The following is a 20,793-nucleotide window of genomic DNA, read 5'->3' on the forward strand; positions in this document are numbered from 1 at the left end:
GACGTGTTCCCTTTCCCGCCAAAAGGGGCCTCGTTATCAGGATGAGACCAGCCTCTGTGTTTGTTTACATCGATTTTATGCGAATGACTTCGTACAAAAATTCGAGCCTAAAATGTCCTTTCTTAAAAATAAATTATTCAGATGGAAGCAAAAACAAAGAATTCCTAAGAAAGAATGGCCAGAACTTGTTGGAAAGGTAACATACTTTAATTTTGAATTTTTTTCAACTGGTGACATGGGAACCAAAAGTTTGGCTAGAAATGCACTGCGTGAAAACGAGCATAGATAAAAGCTTTGCGTGGTTGTATCATTTTGTGGTGAGGAGATAGTGTTTCAAATAGCAGAAACGTTTAATTTTTTAGTTCAAATTTCCCGGTGAATCAAGTAGTGTTGTCGTAGCCTCTCTATGATAAAGATAACTTAATGATTGACGATGAAACATGCATGGTGGCAGCATGAGCATCAGGCACGCGGCGAGAAAATAATACAGTCAGTGCATTCAATATCGATGTAGGGTAAATCTAAACAATCAACTGATACTCCAAGCTTAATTCTGATTCCCGTTTAAAGAGGTGGCTCGAAAATCTTTAAATTCTTTTTCTATCTCATTTTGATGAATGTAAACGCAAGCTGCTTTCGGTATCGTGACGTTGAAATATCATTAAGATGAACTTTGATCTGTGGCCGTATGTTTAAGTATGGTAAAATGGCTGTAAATTATTGATATAAGTTATGACAAAAGTTTCTGTTTTTCTTTTCTCTTAAATTACACATACCTCCCTGATTACATTTTATAATAAAAATATTTTTTGTCTTAAGTTTTGAAATTTGGAAAAAAAATGATTAAAATTAAAAAAATATATTATTTTAATGCTGATTAATACATTAAGAAGAAAAGTTTCCAAATAAAATAAATCTCTTTTTAGGATGCTGAAGAGGCAACTACAATCATTGACAAGGAGCATCCAGGACTAAAAGTAAATACATGTTCATAATTTAATGAAAAAAAGCTTTAAATTTTAACAAGCCAAAACATTTTCTAACTGTGAAAAAAGGTGTGCCCCCCCTCCCCTCAAGATGACCCGTGGCTTTCTAATATAACTTCACGTTTATACAAATCTTTCACCAGCAGTTGAAATACAAAGAAAAATATATCACAATTTAATAATGAAGTATGATTTATTTGATCTGGGGATGATAATAAGCAGAGATTATCTTTGTTGGTGAGTTGCAAGTTGAACAATTTCAGGAAATAACCTTGAAAAAATCAGGCTTTGACAAGATTCCAACCTGTGCCTCCCAAATACTAACTGGACACTGCTACCAACTGAGATATCACAAGTTAGGAGCAAGGCATATTTGGAGGATTCATCTTCCCATGGCTCAAATGGTACTTAAGCTGAAAAATTTTACTGACATGAATCTCACATTTAGATTCAATTTTTTTTTTACAGATTCAAATCATTCCTGAAAACAGCTTTGTTATTCGCAATTTAGAAGAAAACAGAGTCAGGATCTTTGTGGACAGACAGCAAACAGTTACAAGGACTCCTCATATTGGATGACAAAAAGACTTTTTTTTTTCAAAGTGAGATAGTTTCACAATGTGAGCCTGGAATCAGCAACCACACTTAAGTGACTCAGTAAATGGTTTAACCTTTGGACTATCAAGATGTTTTCCAGTGTGAACATCAAGGAGGGAATAGTCCTTTGTCTCCAAATGACTGAAATGTTCAACATTGAGCCAGAGTGAAAGTTGTCATCAGATTCTAGGGAAGAAGTATTGTAAATTTCTACTTTAAAATGGCTGTCACAATCACCAGTGACTGTTGTTTTAATGACCTGTGCACCCGAACAATCACACTCCAATGCCTTTAGGAGTGATTATGAATGACAAACCTCACTTTTGACTGTCAGGTTATGTCTTCTGACGTGACTACTGATTTCAGTAGAAGTTGGGGGAAATGTTAAATCCAGTCTGTCTGTCTACTGCTTTCTTAGCAATTTTTTGCTAGATATATTGGTGAAATAGCATCTGCTTGTGATGAGGCTTATGCTCTCTGAGCTAAAGCTTGTGTGGTGCAATTTTGACTGTTAGTAATAGTTAAAAAGTAAAGTTACACAAAGCAATAACTTTATCACTTTTCAAATTGCAAGTTTACTGTTTTTGATAACCAGATAGCTTTACACAATTTACAACTTATATTTATCACTTCCTTGGACAGAGACAGTGAATTTGACATACCGCTAATTATAGAGCATTTGCTTAGCAAGTAAAGCAAGGACCTGTTTGTTCATTACACAATAATATTGTAGAGATACTACTTCAAATGACAGATTTTTAAGAGGTTGTGAGAAAAAGACTTGTGTGTGAGTAAAATGGGTGATTGTATTATTTGTAAACAAGGCTAAGAATTTATCACTGAAATATAACATTGCCTGTCACTTGCAATCTGCTAGATTAAAAAGAATAATGCGAAAGATTGCCTGTGCCATAATCAGTTTAGGGGAAACAGTTACTGATATCTGAGGAGTTCCTATTGAAATATGAACTACCAAAACATCATAGAAAATATTAGAGGTTATCAATAAGTATGAAGTGTAAAAATATTACAGTACCATGGTTTGCCTCAAGATTTAGGCCATTACACTGTAAAAAGAGGATCATGATGTTAAACTTCATTCTACTTGTCTTCTTTCCATTTAGAGGTCAACTAGTATACCATTGGATGATGTACAATCGGTTGACCTTAAAACTGAAAGAAAAATAGTAGTCTTCTGTCAAAATTTCATGGTCCACATTGTAATGGAGCTTGTCATGGGACAAATGTTCATGATACTTCACTATTTTCAAGTAGTATGTCAAGATTTACCTAAGATTCTGGAATTTCATGAAAAATCACATTGTTTGCAGCTACGATTTAAACACTTATTTTATCTCAGTAGTAATCCTCTTTCATTCTATTACCACCTTGCCTTTTACATAAAAAAAAAAAACAACTACCTACTATGTCTGATTGTCCACCCGGTTGCTGTGTGAACTTTAATATATTTTACCTACTACTATTTTGATGTCAAAAGTTCTCTCAGTATATCCATGCACCATCATAGCTAATCTCTTGCAACCCTGGCAATAAAATCAGACCAGCTGATTTTCAAGACTAACTTTTAGCACAGGATACACTTCATATACTTTCCCAAGTTTACTAACAATATTCCACAGCATTCTGATAAATTCTGTAACCTTTGCCCACAAATCAAATCCAGTATAAATTACGTTGGATAAGTGAAAAACTATTGGCTAATAGTGAGAAAATAATCCATGATATATAAGTTTACAATTAGTAATTTTAAGTGTACTATAGTTCTATTGAACTTTGTATAGAAATGTGCTTAAATATATCAAGAACTGCCTCCTATCATAAGAAAATTTTTTTGGAGATTCACATGACAGTTACTACACATATTGTTACCCAGAAAAAAGAAAGAAAGGGAAAAAAAAAAACAAAACAAGTATATCATTAAAATTATTGCAACTGTTATTTCACTAATCCATGTCATTTTGGTTTAATTGAAAATATATAATTCTTTTCCACATTGCATTGGAAATAAATGTTGCCCTGAAAGGCTGGTTCTGATTGGTACCATTCAATTAATAGCATGAGAAAATAAATATGCCAAAAGTAAGATATAAAGGCAAGTTTAGCATTTGAATTTGAATTAACAGGACCAGTAAAAGTTCACTTGTAATCTTTCAAGTCCCTACATAAAGAGATGATGAACAGGAAATATCAAGTGAGAGCTATACATAACCCTGTTATGTGAACCAAGACTGTCTTCATTATACCTTTTGCACCTTATACAGGCCCCTTCAATAGATGCTTTCTGAGAGTTAAGAATAGAGAAGGAAACACAGTGCAGTCCTTAATTTTTTTTCAAAAAAAATATGTGCTAAGAATTGCTCATTGATGTAGCAGGTGCTCCTCCTTTGCACTGCTGCATGGAGAATCATGTCTGGAATGGATACAATTTCAATAACATTTCCCACAGAAAATATAACTTGAAAGAAAATTAACTTTGAGCTGGATATTTGATTATCAACTGTCCAGTTTGATGAAGTAATTTAAATTTGAATAATCAAGGTTCTATGCAATAAATATTATTTGACTTGACAATTTTTTTAAACATGTTGTTTGAATTAATAATATTAATGAGTTCAAATTTCATCAACTACATCCTTCCATTACAGAGAATGTTTTTTTTTTTTGGGAATGGGGGCTGAGTTATGCAAATCAACACACTACTACATGTAAATTCTCACAAATCTTGCTTTGATTAATTCAGCTAAAAAATTGAACTCTCTTCCAAAGAACAGATGCAAAGTTTTTCATATGTGATGTAAAGCCAACAGCCAATCGAAACAAAGAGTTTTCAAGACAGCAACCATCTGTTATTCCAAAATTATCTTAGATGCTTTGTTTCAGGTTGGATTTATTTTAAACTCTTGAGATGTTGTCTATGGACAGAGGTCTAATAGATGCTATTTCATTATAAAAGAATATAAAAATTACTAATCTTTTGGTGAAGATGAAAAAATTTTAAACATAAGATTGTGATCTGTGTACAGATCTGCTGGCAGCAGTTGGTGGAGGAGGCTTTGGGGGTGGGGCTGGTCGACGAGATCTGGCCATAGGCTTAGGGGCACTTAGAGAACTATTTCCTGATGAGGATGGACCATTCCTTCTTGCTGATGGAAGATCTGTGACATTGACATAATCAGGAGGCTTTGATGAAGAAGGTGCCAACTGATTTATATTTTCATACAGTTTTGACTGAAGTGATGGATTCTGTGACAAACTCCTTGAAAAAGCTGAAGTATCTGGTTTTTTCATAGAAGTAGAATTCTCAGTTCTTGCTCTTTGGCGATCAGTAGGTGGTAGTAAAGCTCTCCCACCTCCAGTGGCCATAGTTGTGCTCCTTGGGAATTGCGGAGAAGCAGTAGGGGGTGGTGGGGCTTTTCTCACAGGTTGTAATGCACTTAGCACAGATGGTGCAGTACTAGCCTTGTACTCTAATGGCAATGTTACATAATCTCCAGCTCTAGTGTTACTGGATGAAGTTGTTGGCAAGGAGTCTGTTACATTCATGTTTGTGTCTGTTGTTTGGAATCCATCTGGTAAGTCTTCCACCACAAGGGATGGAAAAACACCCCTCCTTCCCTGGAACTCACCATACCAGAATCCATCATCAACATTGTTGTCATCTTTCTGTAACACTCCAATGATATCACCTTCTTTGAATGATAGCTCCTCGTCACTCATTGCCTCATAATCATATAATGCTCTGACGTAACAAGCTTTCAAGAAAAAAGTTAGAATATATACTCAGTTACATAGAGATAATAGTAACCACAAACCTAGAAAACTGATTTTATTTATTAGAAATGCATAATTTTTTCCAGAGTAATGAGAAAGATGGAAACTGCCAGCTCAGAACAAAACAACATTTTGCCTAAATGAATTTAATCTGTTGATGAAGCCAAATACCATTTAAGAAAAGCCATGAAATGCACTCTGTTGTACAAATACATGACCATGATCAGACTACATGACTGGGGAGAAACCTAGGGCAGTCTCCATCACCCACCAGCTTGGTTAATAGGAAAAAACAGAACAGCATGAATAGACTGAAATAATTATTAAATTAACACATTGACTTAATAGCAGCTCATTCAGCTTCCACTTCGAGGGCCTTATATTTTTAAGGGCATCACCATAGATGTTAAGATGGCATAGGAAGGCATAGAGGAATGTCAGAGTCAAGAGGAATGTTTACCAGGCTAGTAAATGTTTGAGATTTTCAATGAAGACAATACATCAAGAAAAAGAAACTTACCATATTTTGTTGCTGTTGAGGCAGACAGTGCTTGTGCTAGGCTTGAAACACTAGATGGTGACCCATCCAGTTGATGATGGCCATCTGTGTGAGAGCTAACAGCTGTGATCTGATTGGCAGAATTATTGGCTGTTGATCCAACTTCAACATATGACTCAGGGAAATATCCTACTTTGCCTGTTTTGTTTCTACCCTGTCATGAGAATTTCATAAAGAGAAATTAAAACGTTTTCCTCAGTTTGATTAACATCCAATCGACAAGTAGTGTACAGTGGAGCCAAGTGGCCAATGAAGAATCAGAGGTGATCTTGCTCTCCATGGCAAGAAGTGACTGAGAGTATAGGTACCCTCCCTCAATGAGATGCTTGTCCATTGAAGGTTAACCCTTCCCCCCACCCACCCTTTCAAAATATAAAGACAGTTTGCATGGACGGATATATATCCCTGGGCAGAGAAAGGCAATACAAGAATGAAGTTTCTTGCTTATGAACACAGCACAAAAACCTGGCCAGGTCTTCAACCTAGACCTCTCAACTCTGCATAACTGTTAAGCCAGTGTGCTTCCTGATCATTGTCAGATGCCATGTTATTGACTTAACAGTAATTTGTCACCTTGCACCACCCATCACCATCTTTTTCTAAGATTTCTAGTTCCTCTCCCTCTGTAATGGACAGTTCATCAGAATCTGTTGCCTACAACAACATTAACCAAAGATCAATAAATGCACCCTTCATAAAGTCAAATCTTTATTGATAACTTGACAGGAAAGAAAAAGGAATTTGAACATTTGTCGGGGGAAATGTGAAAAAGAAAATGGGAGTCCCAGTGTGAGCTCACATCTCAGCCAGTTCTGATGTCATGGTTAGAAGAAAGAGGCAAGTGAGTGATGTAGAGAAATTTTGTAAACAACTGTGGGTTTTCACCAATCAACCCAAACATAACATCTCAGTTATTTTATAAAAATTTTCAAACAGTATCCTGAGTAATTGTAATTTTACATTAAGGGATATGACAAAAACATAAAAATTAACAAAAACAACCCTACAGAGAAATACATGATCATCAATCAAGAGGATTAGTTTGTGAATCCTGCAAGAAAAAGGGTGTTACGTAAAAAAGTAAAGAAAAGCGTGAGTTGCATACCTCATAGTTGTACAAGGCAATGCAAGAAAGTGGGATAGAGCAGTTGGATGAGACACTTTGTGCATCTTCATCTGATGAGTCATCTGCTGTGAAATTGTCGTCAAGATCTTCCCAATCATCATCAAATGTGTCACCAAAATCATCATTGAATGAGTTCAAAGAGTTGTCACTTCCAAGAAAATCTGAAATAAAGGACATAAACATGAAAAACCAAATCATCATCATATTCTAAAGGAACAAAAAGTTAAAGAACAATGGCTGTTAACACTCCCTCAGTTACTATGGAAGATTTTTCACATACATTAAGTACATCGAACCAAAAACAAGAGCAAGAAAATTACTTCTAGATCCTTTATTACTTCAGATATTGTCAAGTTTGAAATGAAAGAAAACTTGAAAATGATCTGTGATTTAAGAAAAACTTGCAGATGGCATGCCTTAAATAATTTCAAAGAACTAATTGAAGACAAACTCACCAGTATCCATGTCATTTGGAGACAATGAATTAGCACTCTTCATCCACTCATCCACATTAACTGTTGACAGAAAAAAAAAAGATCAGTGAATTTATCAATGCCCGTATATTGAACAGTACTTCAATTGCTACTCAGCTCATTTGAAAAAAATTCATCCACCAAAACCAAAGTTCTTCTAGGCTGTCTTGACTAAATATCACAAGGCATTGCCGAGATAGCATTTTGTGAAGTATACTGAACTGATTGCTTACAAAATGGGTAGTAACAACTAACTATTTTTAATGGCAGTCACTATCTTGTTGAAATCAATTCAATTTGTTAAAAATAGTACCTCCAGCCTCTCGCAAGACTTCCAAACATGCCTCTGTTTTTAACTTGCTTGTCTAAAAAGAAGTAAAAGTAAATAGAAACTGCTTCCTTAGTTGATGTAAAACAAGATGTCACTGATGCTACACACTTTCCACATATGTTGTCTCTGTTTCATAGATCATTTCAACTGTTATCAGTTCAACTTTTAAAGTAACAATTCACACAACAATTCTCAATGTCTCCCTCATGCATGAGTTGCCCCATGCCCAAGGTAAATCTAGCAGAACAATAACTGTGTTCCACTGTACCCCCAGTTAAATACAAAAGTTTGTTTCAATTGAAACTTTCCCCCCTTGAAACCCAAAAAATATTACCCACATAACCCTGGTCCTTACTGCAAGTTATGGAACCTCATTTTTCCACCCAGATCTATGGCCTGCACACCTCATTCTTGGACCACAAATCCAAGCAGAAAAAAACTTGGTACTTAATAACTTACAGTGTGGACCTCAAACTCAGTTAGTAAGAAGTATGTATTATTATTACAGGTATAGTGAGAGTATAAGACCCACCTCAATTAGTCTAATACTCTCCTTCAGCATCTCTGGACTCTGTTCAACCTCTTGATTTCCTTCTCCTGCAGATGGCAAGGTTGCATCTTCACCCTATTTCAAAATGAATTAAAATGACAGCCAGCCTGTTTAATAAATCAGGTATCACAACCATCATTTTTGTAACTTCTTTCCTTAATTTCTCCATGGGGTCATTAAATGGAGTAAGAAACAAAGCTTTTTCTCAAGACATATATAATAAAATGACTGAAGTTATTCAATGCTTTTCAGTGATATTAATATATATGGTAAGCATTACCTACCAAATGCAATCTGTTCATTTTTCAATCTACTACATCCAAACCATATATCATTGCCAACTAGTTCATAAAGTATCTGATGGTATTTAACCTTTCTCATGCAATTTTTAATAATTATTTTTTTCATAAAATATGTTAGGAAACACATAATTTTTTATGTTGTGATTCTTTCCAGTTTTTTTTCTACTTTTCATTGTTTTGAACCAGTTATCTTAATCAATCAGTAACAGAAGGAAAATGCATTTTTAACTGTTTAACTGTTTGAAAGAACTGCATTAAATACCCAGTCAGGTTATCACATGCTTACATTTTTAACAGCTTGGAGTTGCTTGACCTTTGTCTTCAAGGCTGTCTGATCCTTCGCTAGTCTCATAGCCAACTTTCTTGCTTCTTTGTTGAGTACAAGGCCAGCATTTTTTTCAAGTGTTAGCTGTCTTACCTGAAAAGAGGTAAAAAAAGAATTATCCAGGTCATATAAAACCCAAGACACATGTTTTGAGCAAGGAAGTAACAAAGACTATAGCACAGTGCAGGAAATAAAAGAAGGGGACTAGCCAGCAAAATTATTATTTTCTAGTTACAAAGGAGAAGAAAGCCTAAGATCTAGTAAAATTCAAATTTCTTCTAGACTTTTAACTACCGTAAGAGACCAAGACACAATTTCTCCTTAAAATACCCTATCATACAATACCAAGCAGTACTTAAAAGTGAAAAAAATAAAGCAAAATATCAATCAGATAATTATTGGTTGATCCAATACAAAATTCTTCAAACTGACTTAATAAGAATCATATGGGAGACAGCAGAGAGAATTACTAGTGAGATCTTAGGAGTGAAAGGGTTAACTCATTACTCTAGTTGGAAAACGATCAGATGGTGGGATGTTGAATACATCTTACAATACATTTGAGGCTAAGGAGCTCAAACATTTTTGAGGCAAGTAATTAAGCCAGACGGTAAAGCAGTTTTCTATTTTTGAACTGTTTGTGTCAATTACAATTATATTAATTATGTCAATGCCATCCTCAATTCCTAACAAAAAAAGACTGTTCATTTGACTAAACAAAAAGTTACCTTATCATTTTTGCAGGATTCAAATTCATATTGAACAACTTCTGAAAATACTTTGTTTTTTGTTAAAAATGATTGAAGAGATATGTCTCTGTTTATCTGAAAATTAAACACAAAATAGACATTAAATTATTGTTTAGAAAAAATAGGTATAAAAAAAATAATAAAATACCAGTCCATTAGCTTATGATATCAAGTAAGTATAATAACTAGAGAATAGTACATGAGCATGTGTGGATATGGAATTTCTCTTCAAGTGTTTAACTCAATAGCTCAAGAGTGAGCACAGTGAACGACTAAGATATTGAGTTGAACATGAAAAGAGAAATTTCATATCTACAAGCAAACATGTATTATTTTGTTTATCTTATAACCACAATAGCCCTTTACTGACAAGAAAAGTCAACTTTATTGATGAATGAAAATAAAAGGATTGACAATCCCTGAATAAGAATAGTAAAGTGTGTTGGCGTTGAGGCTCAAGATGAAAACATGCATTCAAATACTACAAAAACAAACAGTGGGTATAGTTTTCAATAAACAAAATTCTCAGTTATTGAATTGGTCCTTACCAACAGAAGAAATCTCTCAGGTACATGCCTAAAATTGGCCTATGGCAATCTTCCAGTTGTCAAGTTTTGTTCTCAGCCAGGAGAAATTCCATTATCAAAGCCACTGAATATGAAACTTTCATTTTTTTCTTTTTCAGTGATACAGTCACACACTGAATGAAAAGCACTAACTTTCAAAGTGGTTATTTATTTATGCTTTTGAAATGAGAAATGAAAAGAATGAACTCAGAGAACACAGTTATCACTCTGATAACTAAACACATCATGGAGAAACTTTTCTATTCAACTAATGGTACTATATGGCCAAATTACAACCTTGCAGAAAAAATTAATAAAATGCTGCATGAGAAATTTTAATCAAAAACATTGCTACACTGTGTAGTCTTACCGAGAAATTTGATGTAAAAGAACTACATAGCAAGCTCAAGGGTGATAAAAGCAACAATCACATACCAAGTGATACCCAACTACCATATTCACACTGATGAAACAATTTCCTGGAATTTTAATGCATGATGATGTATGATACAGGTTAGAACAAACCATCAAAGTGGTTTGTTGGTGCCTAAGAGTATGCAATGTAATGTATCATATAAAACCTATACCACTTACTGTTTTGGCATTAGAGACCACAGTTTCAAAACCTGTTATTGCAGCCCTACTTGCATCTACTTCAACTTGGCCAAGAGTAGTGAGGAATCCCCTCATTTGGTCAAACAAATCCCCTTCTAGAGTCTGTATAAAAACAGTTGCAAAATCAATGAAATGATGTAATGGAACATGCTATTCCTTGAAGAAATGTCAGGGCCAAAAAAAAAAAAATAGTTTGGTAAGTCTCTATTATTGAGAACCTCTAAACATAACCCTGAATCTTTGGGTCATTCCTTTTGTAATATCAAAATATGCATGCATTTATTCGTGATGCTATAGCACAGAAATCAACTTACAGACATTATTTCTTGTAAATCCTTGCAGAAGTATCTTGTCATGTGTGCATTAGCTGTAGCAAGTGATAGGATGTATTCGTTTCTAGCCACTGCTGTCCTTCTTTCGCATATCTCACGTCGACTAGAGCTCTGTGAAACAAGAGTGAGAGTCATGTTTGTTGCACAGAACGATGTAAAACATTGTCCATTAATTGATATTAAGTTTCTGAATTTCTAATTTTAGATAAGTGTTCATTATTGATAGCAATTGTCAGTAACACAAGTTACAAAAAAAAATTTTAAGTGTGATAAGATGAAATTATCTTCTTTTCACTATACCTTGCTTAAATTTTTTTCCAATGATTGCTTGGACTGGAAAAACTTCACATTTTTCTTTTTAAGCCTGTCAACAGTAACAAATCAATTTGTCAACAACACAATATATATTAACAAAAAGGAAAATATAGTAGTGTAATTTGCAGTTATGAACATTAATTAAACATTTTCCTTGAACTAAGCAAAGAAATTGACTTCATTCTGAATTTATCATTCTCATTTGACAAGCAGTATTTCACAACTTGTAATATTATTTTTAACTATCTCAGTGGACAATTACAGTTACAGTGTTACAATTCCCTCAAATATAATTTAGTGAGCTTCTTTTTTCACAAAGTATTCTGTAGAGTTGTAATCGGGCACTTATAATCCAACCATTACATCTGCTGATCACATTGAGTTTATTCAAATAAATCCACCAAACACAGAGTTTATGACTGACAGTAACCATAGCAATAACTCAGAGTGTTCAAACATTTCACTGCTTTTCGCTGTGATTTTTTCAGAGATTGTTGAGGTTAAGGGTTAAACAATTGGAATTACAAGCTATTCTTTCAACAACTACATTAATTTTGTATTTTTAAGTTTTACAGGCAATTGGTAACAGGATTGAGTGTCATCCATTTCAGTTTGTAATCCTATTCACTATTGAGAGATTGCACTCCCACTTCACAGTCATCCAATTTTTTAAACACTTGTATGATTACAGACCGAGGTGGATTCTGCTTGGTCCTACTTCCAACAAGTTAGTGCTAATTCATTTCTCTAAAGTATCTCCGGGCACTGAGGACTTAAATGACTTACTTGTCTTCTGCATCTGCTGCTTGTTCCCGCGCTACCTGGGCCAACTTTTCCATTTCCTCATAACTCTTTTTAGCCTAAGATGAATCAATGGTTATACTATTCTGTTGAACATAATTCAAATACTCCTTGAAAATGATAAATTAAAAAAAAAAATTATCACATCATTTAAAGTGATTATAATCATTTTGTAATACATACTTTGGATAATTCACGCACAGTCTCAAAAAGCTCCTCATGAATTTTTTGAGTAAGTTCTTGACACTAAAGAAAATGAATTCAAATAAATTTTCATACATTTTACTATTATACAGTATTGTTTTAATAGATGTTATAAAATAATTCAAATAGTAGGCGCACTCTGATTGGCCATAAAACCATTTTACATGAGCGTATGTAAACACAGTTTTCGTTCATCTTTCATTAGTTATTTTATCAAAGAAATGTAAAATAGTTTCCATGTTTACATAGCCTGATGTAAACATTTGGGAGGTTGGGAGAACACTCGATAAGCTGGAAACCACTCTGCTTTGCGTCATGGTTTCCTTCGCTTTGCGTCGTGGTTTCCTCTGCTTTGCATCATGGTTTCCTACGCTTATCTTGTGTTCTCCCAACCTCCCGCGTGTTTACATCAGGCTATGTAAACACGGAAACCATTTTACATTTCTTCAATACAAATTTTCTTATTTGCCTTGCTCTTAACTCTTTTCAGTGCAGATCTATTCTAGTAACTTAAGCCATTTAATTTATAAGTAACAATGACAAAAAAGTGGCCAAGAAGCCCCAATTAGAGGTTGAGTCAAGTAAGTCCCAATTAGTCCACTGCAGAAAATCACTTCCACAAAGAGATTTAAACCTTGCCTGTTTTTGTTGGAGTATTGCTATTTTTAGAAGGTAGAGTGCAAGTGACTGACAATCAATGCAGTATCTGTTCCTAAATCATTGATGAGCTTTGTTCTAACAGCCTTATTCTTCTATAAAATCTACCAATGACCAAGGTTAAATAAATGCAATGTTATTCTTCCCACTGAATTCTTCCAGTATAAAGAATTCCCACCAGTACTCAAACAAACCAGTATGTATTTAGTTTCAACATCACACAAAGCTTAAGTGCACCGCTTAATGTTTTGAACAGATAAGGTTGAAACATGCTGTCCTCATTGCGCCTAAAAGCACATCTTTTTCAATTTGTCAACTATACCAGTCCTGTTTCTTAAGTTTAAGAAATTGCTTCTGCTAATATGTGTGAAGAATGAAATATACTGTTAGCAATACCTTCTTAAAAACTTGCACTTTGTTTGACTTAAGAGTCTTCATACTTTCACCCATCTGCCCCTGAAGTTCTTCTGACATGGCCAGCCGCTGTTTGGCCTTTTTCTCTGATTCATCAAGCAAACATTTCCAGACTCCATGGGGGGTTCTACAATTATGACCAAATTACCAACTTTAAAGTCTTGTTGTTTATATTACTTACTGCATAACATTGATAATAGTCTGTTCTTAATAATTCTAGCATAATTCTTAACTCATTTGAAAGTCTGATTAAAGAAAAGCAAAAAATTATTGAGTTGACAATCCCTCTCTTTAGGATTTCATATTCTTAATAGTTATTTTCCATCAATGTAAAATTCCATAACACTATCCGGAAGTATTAACAATTGCCCATTCATAGCCAAATAGTGGTATATTTGCTGCTGAGAGGCAGGCCTAATTTCATTGCTAAGACGCTACCCAGCCTCTGGCCAAGACTTGAATGCTGACCTTTAATGTATAGAGAAGTGACCTAAAGCTGCTTACTTGTTTCCATTTTCTCCTGTTAAATCTTCTGCAGTCAGCTCTTTCTTCTGAAGAAATTGGGCATTGAGTTTTTGTAATGCCTATTGGGAAGAGAGAAGAGAATGCTAAGTTGGTAAATTCCTTAAAGAAGAACAAAAATCTTTGAATGCATATTGTAGTGACATAGTGCAATCAAAATAACAGTATGGCAAACCTTCCTCGACCCAAAAAAATTCTTGTTTCTCTGAGAATTGGTTTACCTCACTTGGGTTACATTTATGTCTGTTTCACTTGCACAGACTTTAATACAGTTTTGAAAAGTACCCTTTAGTAGTTTACTCTAATGGACATTATACCACCAGTAGTATGTTGAAACAGATACCCTCTGCAAGCTAGATCAGTCCAGAATGACATCACATTTTGGTTGTATGGCTCAAATATGCCGCTCCACTCCAACCCCACCCCCTATAACACTTAAATTTCTAGGGTTCCATTAGAACTCAAAGGCTGCTAATGTAGAGAGAGAAACAGACCAAAAAAGCAGTTTCCATTCACACAGGAGTCAGTGTCATAATCAGAGGTACAAAAACAAACAATTACATGAAACTCAATCCAACTGATTTGATAACAGAATATTGACCACTGTCCCTTTTGACTCCAATGCTTATGATCTAGTAAAGTTAGAGTCATCAACACTCAGAAAACCTGAGACCTGGAATAATTGTAATCTGTTGGTGACTCCGAAAACTCCAAAAATAGAATTTTCAGCAAATCAAAAGTGTACAAGTTTCAAGCTGAATGTATAAAAATGAGAATGTCTTTAATTTTCAAACTCTGACCAGATCCCTGGTGAAAAATCCTGACCACTGTAAACTATTGCAAATTCTTTTATGTCACGAAGTCATTTCTTGCAAATATCACTTTTCTATTTATTTCTTAAAAATTCTAAGGAATCAGTACTGCTTTTAGATGCCTCATGAAACCAGATTCAAAACACCCAAAGAGCACTTCGGATTAATTGTTGTAAAACCAAAGTAATCCAAACAGCTAATCTGAGGAAAGAAAAACCTAAAGTGTGCAACCAAGTTATGATTGGTTTAAGTTTTTCATCTGATTGGTTGGGAGAGTGGTCCAAGTTTTCTGGACCAGTTGTAGAGTGAAGTTAAGCAAAACCAATGCAACTGTGGATTACTTTCTACCCTCAGTTTAAAATTTCTCTATTCCTGCTGCCATCATAGATTACTGTTACCTATCTCAAACATAAATGAGATGCCATATATGTTTTTGCAATATCTACCATTTGATGCCACATCAAGCATATTGTAATACTTGAGCAGTATGTGAAGTAATTACCAAGGTAATTAGCTATCAATAATATAATACCATATAAAAAGAATTGTGTACTTTTCATAATATTTCACACTCAAAAATGTTAATTATAACGCTACTCAGAGAACTAACAAAACAATTTGCCTGAACAAATGAAAATGAACATTCACACTATCATGTGTTTTCATTTTCACCTTTCATATAAGGCAGATCACATGCTAAAATTAATTTGATTGGTACAATTTTCGTTTCATGATTCACTGAGATTAACAAACAATATCAAGTATTTCTAAAATGCACAAAACATAACCATGAAGGAAGAGCAACTACATATTTGCTGCAGATAGCTAATCTGACCACGTGAACTCACAAATTTGTGATGTGGGAGACAATTCTAAATAAAACATTATATGCATGCCAAGAAAAAAACTAATTTTGTGCAAATAGCCTCAAAATTTTACAAATTACTTCAGGGAATCAAGGAGCTGCACTTGGAATCCAGTGGTATAAATTAAAGCAGCCAGGGTTGCAATGCAAATTTGCAAAAAAGAACGTCTCCAAATAAAAATTCCTTGAACGAAATTCTCAGGCAATCAGTCTAAAGCCTTCATTTTGATTTTCAAAGGATTTAATAACATGCATGCCGTACGCTTATAAATGTTTTTTAGTGTAAATAGAAATAATTTACGTAATTAAATTCTAACTTTTTATCTTATATTTTTTCTTTTTGCAAAAAGAATAATGGCGAACTGTTCTGTGCAAAAAAAAAAAAACACGGCACGGAAAGACGAGGAAAACAGGCTAAGGAAGAGGGCTGTGTAGAGATAGTACGTTGCTTCGCGCCGACCTCAAACCATAATCACAACTGTCTCGTTTGAGCTTAATTAAAGCTATCTAATTCGTTGCACTTTTTTTAATAATCAGCTCAAGAATTACAAACGCCTGGTCTGTTGAAATTTTTCTTTCTCCTAAAAGAAGACATAAGAACTGTCAAATAACTTTTTTACCTGTGCATAATCTCTCTCGATCATGGACCTCTGCTTTGTGTAGGTTCTAGCCAAAACAAAAGTAATTTATTACAGGCCATAACATATGTTGTTCTGGAAAATTACAGGACAATAAAAGCGGCCAAGAATTCGACTCACCTGACATCTTCAAGGAGATCTTGTTCCAGTTGATACTTTTGCTGCAATTTCGAAAGCTGTTCGGCTTGAATCGCGCGAAGAAGTTGTAAAATTTTGATCTGTTTAAGCAAGTGACGAGAATAAACTTATTCTAAAGCCACACACCACAACGCTTGGATTGACATTGTCTCACCTTCTTCTGGGACTGATTTTGTGTTGTCATAATGGCTAGTTTAAGCCCAGTTCACTAAGGGCAAAACATAAACAAGAAGATAAATTGGATCAAGTTATGGCCGCCATGACAGCTAAAATATATGAATTACGTGACGTAGACACTTCAACCTGTTACCAGTTTCCCGTTACGCTCACATATCTAGTAGAAGGCTCATTGGGTTAGGGGACAGGACAAACAAACAAAACTAACTCAAAACAAAATTACTAAGAGGAAGATATCGTAAAACCAAATAAAAAAGTCAAATAAAACAACAACAACAAAGTAAAGTGAGGCCAAATTATACCCAGTCACACACAAGGGTAAACATGGATATAAATAAATTATAATTTATACTCAAACTTTTTTTTTCGTAATTTGCATAGTGGAAATTAAATTGGCCTCTTACTAATATTTTAAAAGTGTTTTAAATGTTCTTGTTTCCTCATGTGACTGGGTGTGAGTAGGGGAGTTGGTATGGATGAGATTAATAAAACAACAAAATAAGATACCAATGATTGCACTCCATGTTTGAATTTCAGATTTAATTGTTATCCAAGGGTAGATAACAAATACATGGTACTATGTGGGGATTCTCTTTTCTAAAGGTCAACTGTAATCATGCAGGGATTTCATGAGTTGATGAAGTCTGGAACACACTTGATACCCTGTCCATGATTATTTTTCATATCAAATGACAATCATTTCCTTCATTCTTGTGACCCTGGTGTTTAAATCAAGGTGATATTGTGAGAAGAAGTTGGATGCTAGTCACTCCTAGGGGGGGAAAGGGTTAACATATATGTTTTATTGTCAAATTAATTTCAGGTCAAGATGATTTAAAAGAATTTTGATTTTTTTTCTCTGTTCTCAATAGATCATCAAAGTTCTTGAACAAACTAATTAAGGTACAATTTAAATTAATTTGAGATCATTTTAATATGAAGTCCACTTAAGGACAACACACACACACACACACACATATCTATATATATATATATATATATATATATATATATATATATATATATATATATATATATATATATATAAATGTGGGAGCAGAGTCTACCTTGGCATAAAGTGCTCAATGCTGTGGTAGCAGAGCTGAGTATATATATAAGTGAAAGGATCAAAGAGGACGTATCGATTCTCTGTTACTCGTCAGGTTCTGTCTGATGAGCGCTTAGGCGCAAAACTCAGAGTAACAGAGAATCGATGCGTCCTCTTTGATTCTTTCACTTATATATATATACCAAGAACTACCAAACCACACACTTGGAGCAAGGCAAATTTCAGACAGTTATTGAGAAACTTTTAAATTTCTTGTAGGCAAAATTCCTTCCCAATAGGTCATCCTACACAAAAGCTATAACTGGTTATGTAAGAAGTATTCAACAGTCATCACTTTAATCCTCTGTCACCGTATGCAAATAGTGGCAAGTTTCACCTGTTTTGATTGTTTCACACATAGGATGTAAATAGGGTTAATATTTCACATGTTGTAACCCAGGCCTATAATTGGTCTGCTAACTGGTCTATAATTTTAAATCTGCTCAAAATGACCAAGAGTTACATCACTTTTTAAAGAATGCCAAATCAGTGTCTATGGTTAGTTATATATTCTTATTTTCCAGTGACAAATAGCCAAATGCAAGACTTGTGAGATGCCAAAACCCCTGGTAGAAATACAAGACTAAGACTCACTCACTCAAATCAATGCAAGATAATATCACGTAATGACAAAAAAATGCTGTGATAGTGTTACAATACTCTCTTTTGTATTTGTTTCTGTGGATTATCAGATAAATCACACTATTTTCAAAGGACAGTGATAATTCACAATTTTTTTTCACTCACAACAAAAAAATCCAAACTACTCCAGTTACCAATTGGGTAAGACCCTTGGTTATAAGATCAATTCCCAAAGAGAACATTGACAGAAATGTGACACCATTAGGACCGACAGAAAATAATTTTGAAACAAGACTCCAAGGCTTACCTCAAATGCTGCCTTGATTTCCAAATTGGAGAGAAAGTTTGACACACCCATTTGTCACCTCTTCTTTTTTTCCTCATCTGCTTGATGAGGCATCAATGTGAGATACAAATAGAACATGTTTTTTCTACTATTCATAAATGACGATTTCGTCTCCTTTATATGGTTGAGAAATCAGACTATTTATCCTTCTCTGGGTAATTTAACATTGATGTTACAATGAACTGGGCACTGTCTCTCAAGTTTCATCATGGTGATCAAGTTAAATGTTCATAATGAAAAATACCTATCTATTTACTGATAACCAGGTTCATTCAGCTTCTCATGTAAACAGGTCAAAATTGTTTAGAGAAAAGATTAACTAGCCAGGGGGCCTAGCACATTTCAAGCACTCACTGGTCCAAGGAAAAAATGGTTCTCAGAAGTACCGACTGGACAGGGAATCATATAATCCTTAATTTATTTGATTCATGAGAAACAATACATAATTCATTAGAAATCTAATAGCAAGCAATTCTTGAAATTGCATGCAGGAAAAGTGAAATCACAATTCTTAAAATTCAACTGGTCACAAACCAAATTATTTACTTTTGTGGTGCTATCCAATCAAAACTATTCTATAGATGTAACAGGTCAGCAGTACAGGTGAGTAGGACCAGCAGAAAAACACTAGTATTAGAACACTTAGAAGAGAACATGGCATTCCTTTCCACTGAAGATCAACTTACTTAGCAATTATGCCATTGATATGTCAATCATACAGTCAATTATAAAATGAAATATTAATAAATTAAATGTCAATAACCAAAACACTCAGTTTCTGGGAAAAGAATTCCATTTAAGCCCATACTACTCTAAAACAAATCCCTAGTACCATAAGTAATCTGTCATTTTGCAACTGTTTTCTTTCATCCAAGTAATGTATGCATAATGAGGTATGAAGTAACACAGAAATCTTGCCGTCTCCGAGTCCAATAGGAGGAAAAATGAGGAGGGCCAGCAGAAAAGAAAGGAAGAACTCTCGCCTTGCCTCTCCTTTCACTCAATTCCACCGACTGCGAGCTACGCTCAGGCAAAAAGAGGCCAGCCCAGGTGACCAAGCCAAAAGGAGTTCGAAGAAGCCCTGAGCCCTTGTCGTGACCATACTTCTTTCTGATTACCATGTGCGAGCTAGCAGTTGAGAACTTGGACATCTTTTCAAAATCCATCGGAAAATATATTCTAAGGCCTATTATCTACATCATTTTGCTCCTATAACAAAGTGCCCTGATTCATGGTGGGTATTGTAACTGTTAGACATACAGTAGTTTCATCCAATCCAGCTTGAATATTGTGAACATTAACACTTTGCTTCACGTTGAACAAAAGGCCAGTACAAAACGTAATTTCATATCGCAACATAGACTTTCCAAAACGAAGCGCGTTAGCCCTCCTTGACAGTATCATATTCTCATAACAAAAATTTTAAGAAAGTTTATCGTTATTTAACTTTCGCCCATCTGGCTAAGGCGGTTAGCTACAAAATTTGAGGTGTCCAGAAATCTCTCCACGCAGTTAACGAGGCAAGTCTCGGTCTTGGAATCGAGCTTCGATCCAACCTTTTCCACACACTTTTCCCAACATTCATCAGTTAAAGAGCGAACAAGACTCTGAAATCTGACTTTCTCCTTCTCGGCCAGGATAAACTGTTCCATTTCACGATCTACTGTTCCAGACGCCATTTTGACGAAGCTATGAGTTGGCCTGGGACCGATGAAATATTTCGGACTGCGGAGAATTGGTACAACTGACCGAGACTCGATCTGGGTAAATATAACTGCTATACATCATAAAATAACGCTTTCTTCGTAGAATTAGGCCTCTTCCGTATAAATAATGTGGCACTAAAGGGCCACCGTACGAACAGGGTGATACTGGGGGGAGCCTGATGAAGAGTCACGTATCCAAGAGTAT

General features: G+C 34.8%; 2 protein-coding genes across 2 annotated transcripts; one reads left to right on the top strand and one right to left on the bottom strand.

The window, feature by feature from the left end:
- The first annotated feature begins 38 nt into the window (after positions 1 to 38).
- On the top strand, positions 39 to 2,636 carry LOC131775680 (uncharacterized). Its single transcript, XM_059091801.2, has 3 exons — positions 39 to 196; positions 927 to 977; positions 1,455 to 2,636. Exons 1-3 carry the CDS (start codon positions 113 to 115, stop codon positions 1,563 to 1,565), a joined length of 246 nt encoding a protein of 81 aa, XP_058947784.1. The 5' UTR covers positions 39 to 112; the 3' UTR covers positions 1,566 to 2,636.
- Positions 2,637 to 3,386: 750 nt separating this feature from the next.
- LOC131775679 (F-BAR and double SH3 domains protein 2) lies at positions 3,387 to 16,936 on the bottom strand. The gene is made up of 19 exons (XM_059091800.2): positions 16,824 to 16,936; positions 16,652 to 16,749; positions 16,514 to 16,559; positions 14,199 to 14,278; positions 13,677 to 13,821; positions 12,603 to 12,665; positions 12,405 to 12,478; positions 11,604 to 11,667; positions 11,286 to 11,414; positions 10,951 to 11,073; positions 9,770 to 9,865; positions 9,003 to 9,134; positions 8,397 to 8,489; positions 7,847 to 7,898; positions 7,516 to 7,575; positions 7,040 to 7,221; positions 6,508 to 6,588; positions 5,896 to 6,088; positions 3,387 to 5,356 (listed from the first exon to the last, which is right to left on the bottom strand). The coding sequence occupies exons 1-19, from the start codon at positions 16,851 to 16,853 to the stop codon at positions 4,599 to 4,601; spliced, it is 2,499 nt and encodes an 832-aa protein (XP_058947783.2). The 5' UTR covers positions 16,854 to 16,936; the 3' UTR covers positions 3,387 to 4,598.
- Between the last annotated feature and the right edge of the window lie 3,857 nt (positions 16,937 to 20,793).

Source organism: Pocillopora verrucosa, chromosome 14, assembly GCF_036669915.1.
Source record: "Pocillopora verrucosa isolate sample1 chromosome 14, ASM3666991v2, whole genome shotgun sequence".
Taxonomy (NCBI): domain Eukaryota; kingdom Metazoa; phylum Cnidaria; class Anthozoa; order Scleractinia; family Pocilloporidae; genus Pocillopora; species Pocillopora verrucosa.

Bases quoted from the DNA above. Each gene is read 5' to 3' on its own strand.
- LOC131775680 (XM_059091801.2), top strand. From the start codon at position 113: ATGTCCTTTCTTAAAAATAAATTATTCAGATGGAAGCAAAAACAAAGA. The intron at 197-926 runs GTAACATACTTT...ATCTCTTTTTAG, and splicing joins GGCCAGAACTTGTTGGAAAG to GATGCTGAAGAGGCAACTAC. The intron at 978-1,454 runs GTAAATACATGT...TTTTTTTTACAG, and splicing joins AGGAGCATCCAGGACTAAAA to ATTCAAATCATTCCTGAAAA.
- LOC131775679 (XM_059091800.2), bottom strand. From the start codon at position 16,853: ATGACAACACAAAATCAGTCCCAGAAGAAG. The intron at 13,822-14,198 runs GTAAGCAGCTTT...TCATAATTGTAG, and splicing joins ACAGGAGAAAATGGAAACAA to AACCCCCCATGGAGTCTGGA. The intron at 8,490-9,002 runs GTAAGCATGTGA...ATTTTGAAATAG, and splicing joins AACTCCAAGCTGTTAAAAAT to GGTGAAGATGCAACCTTGCC.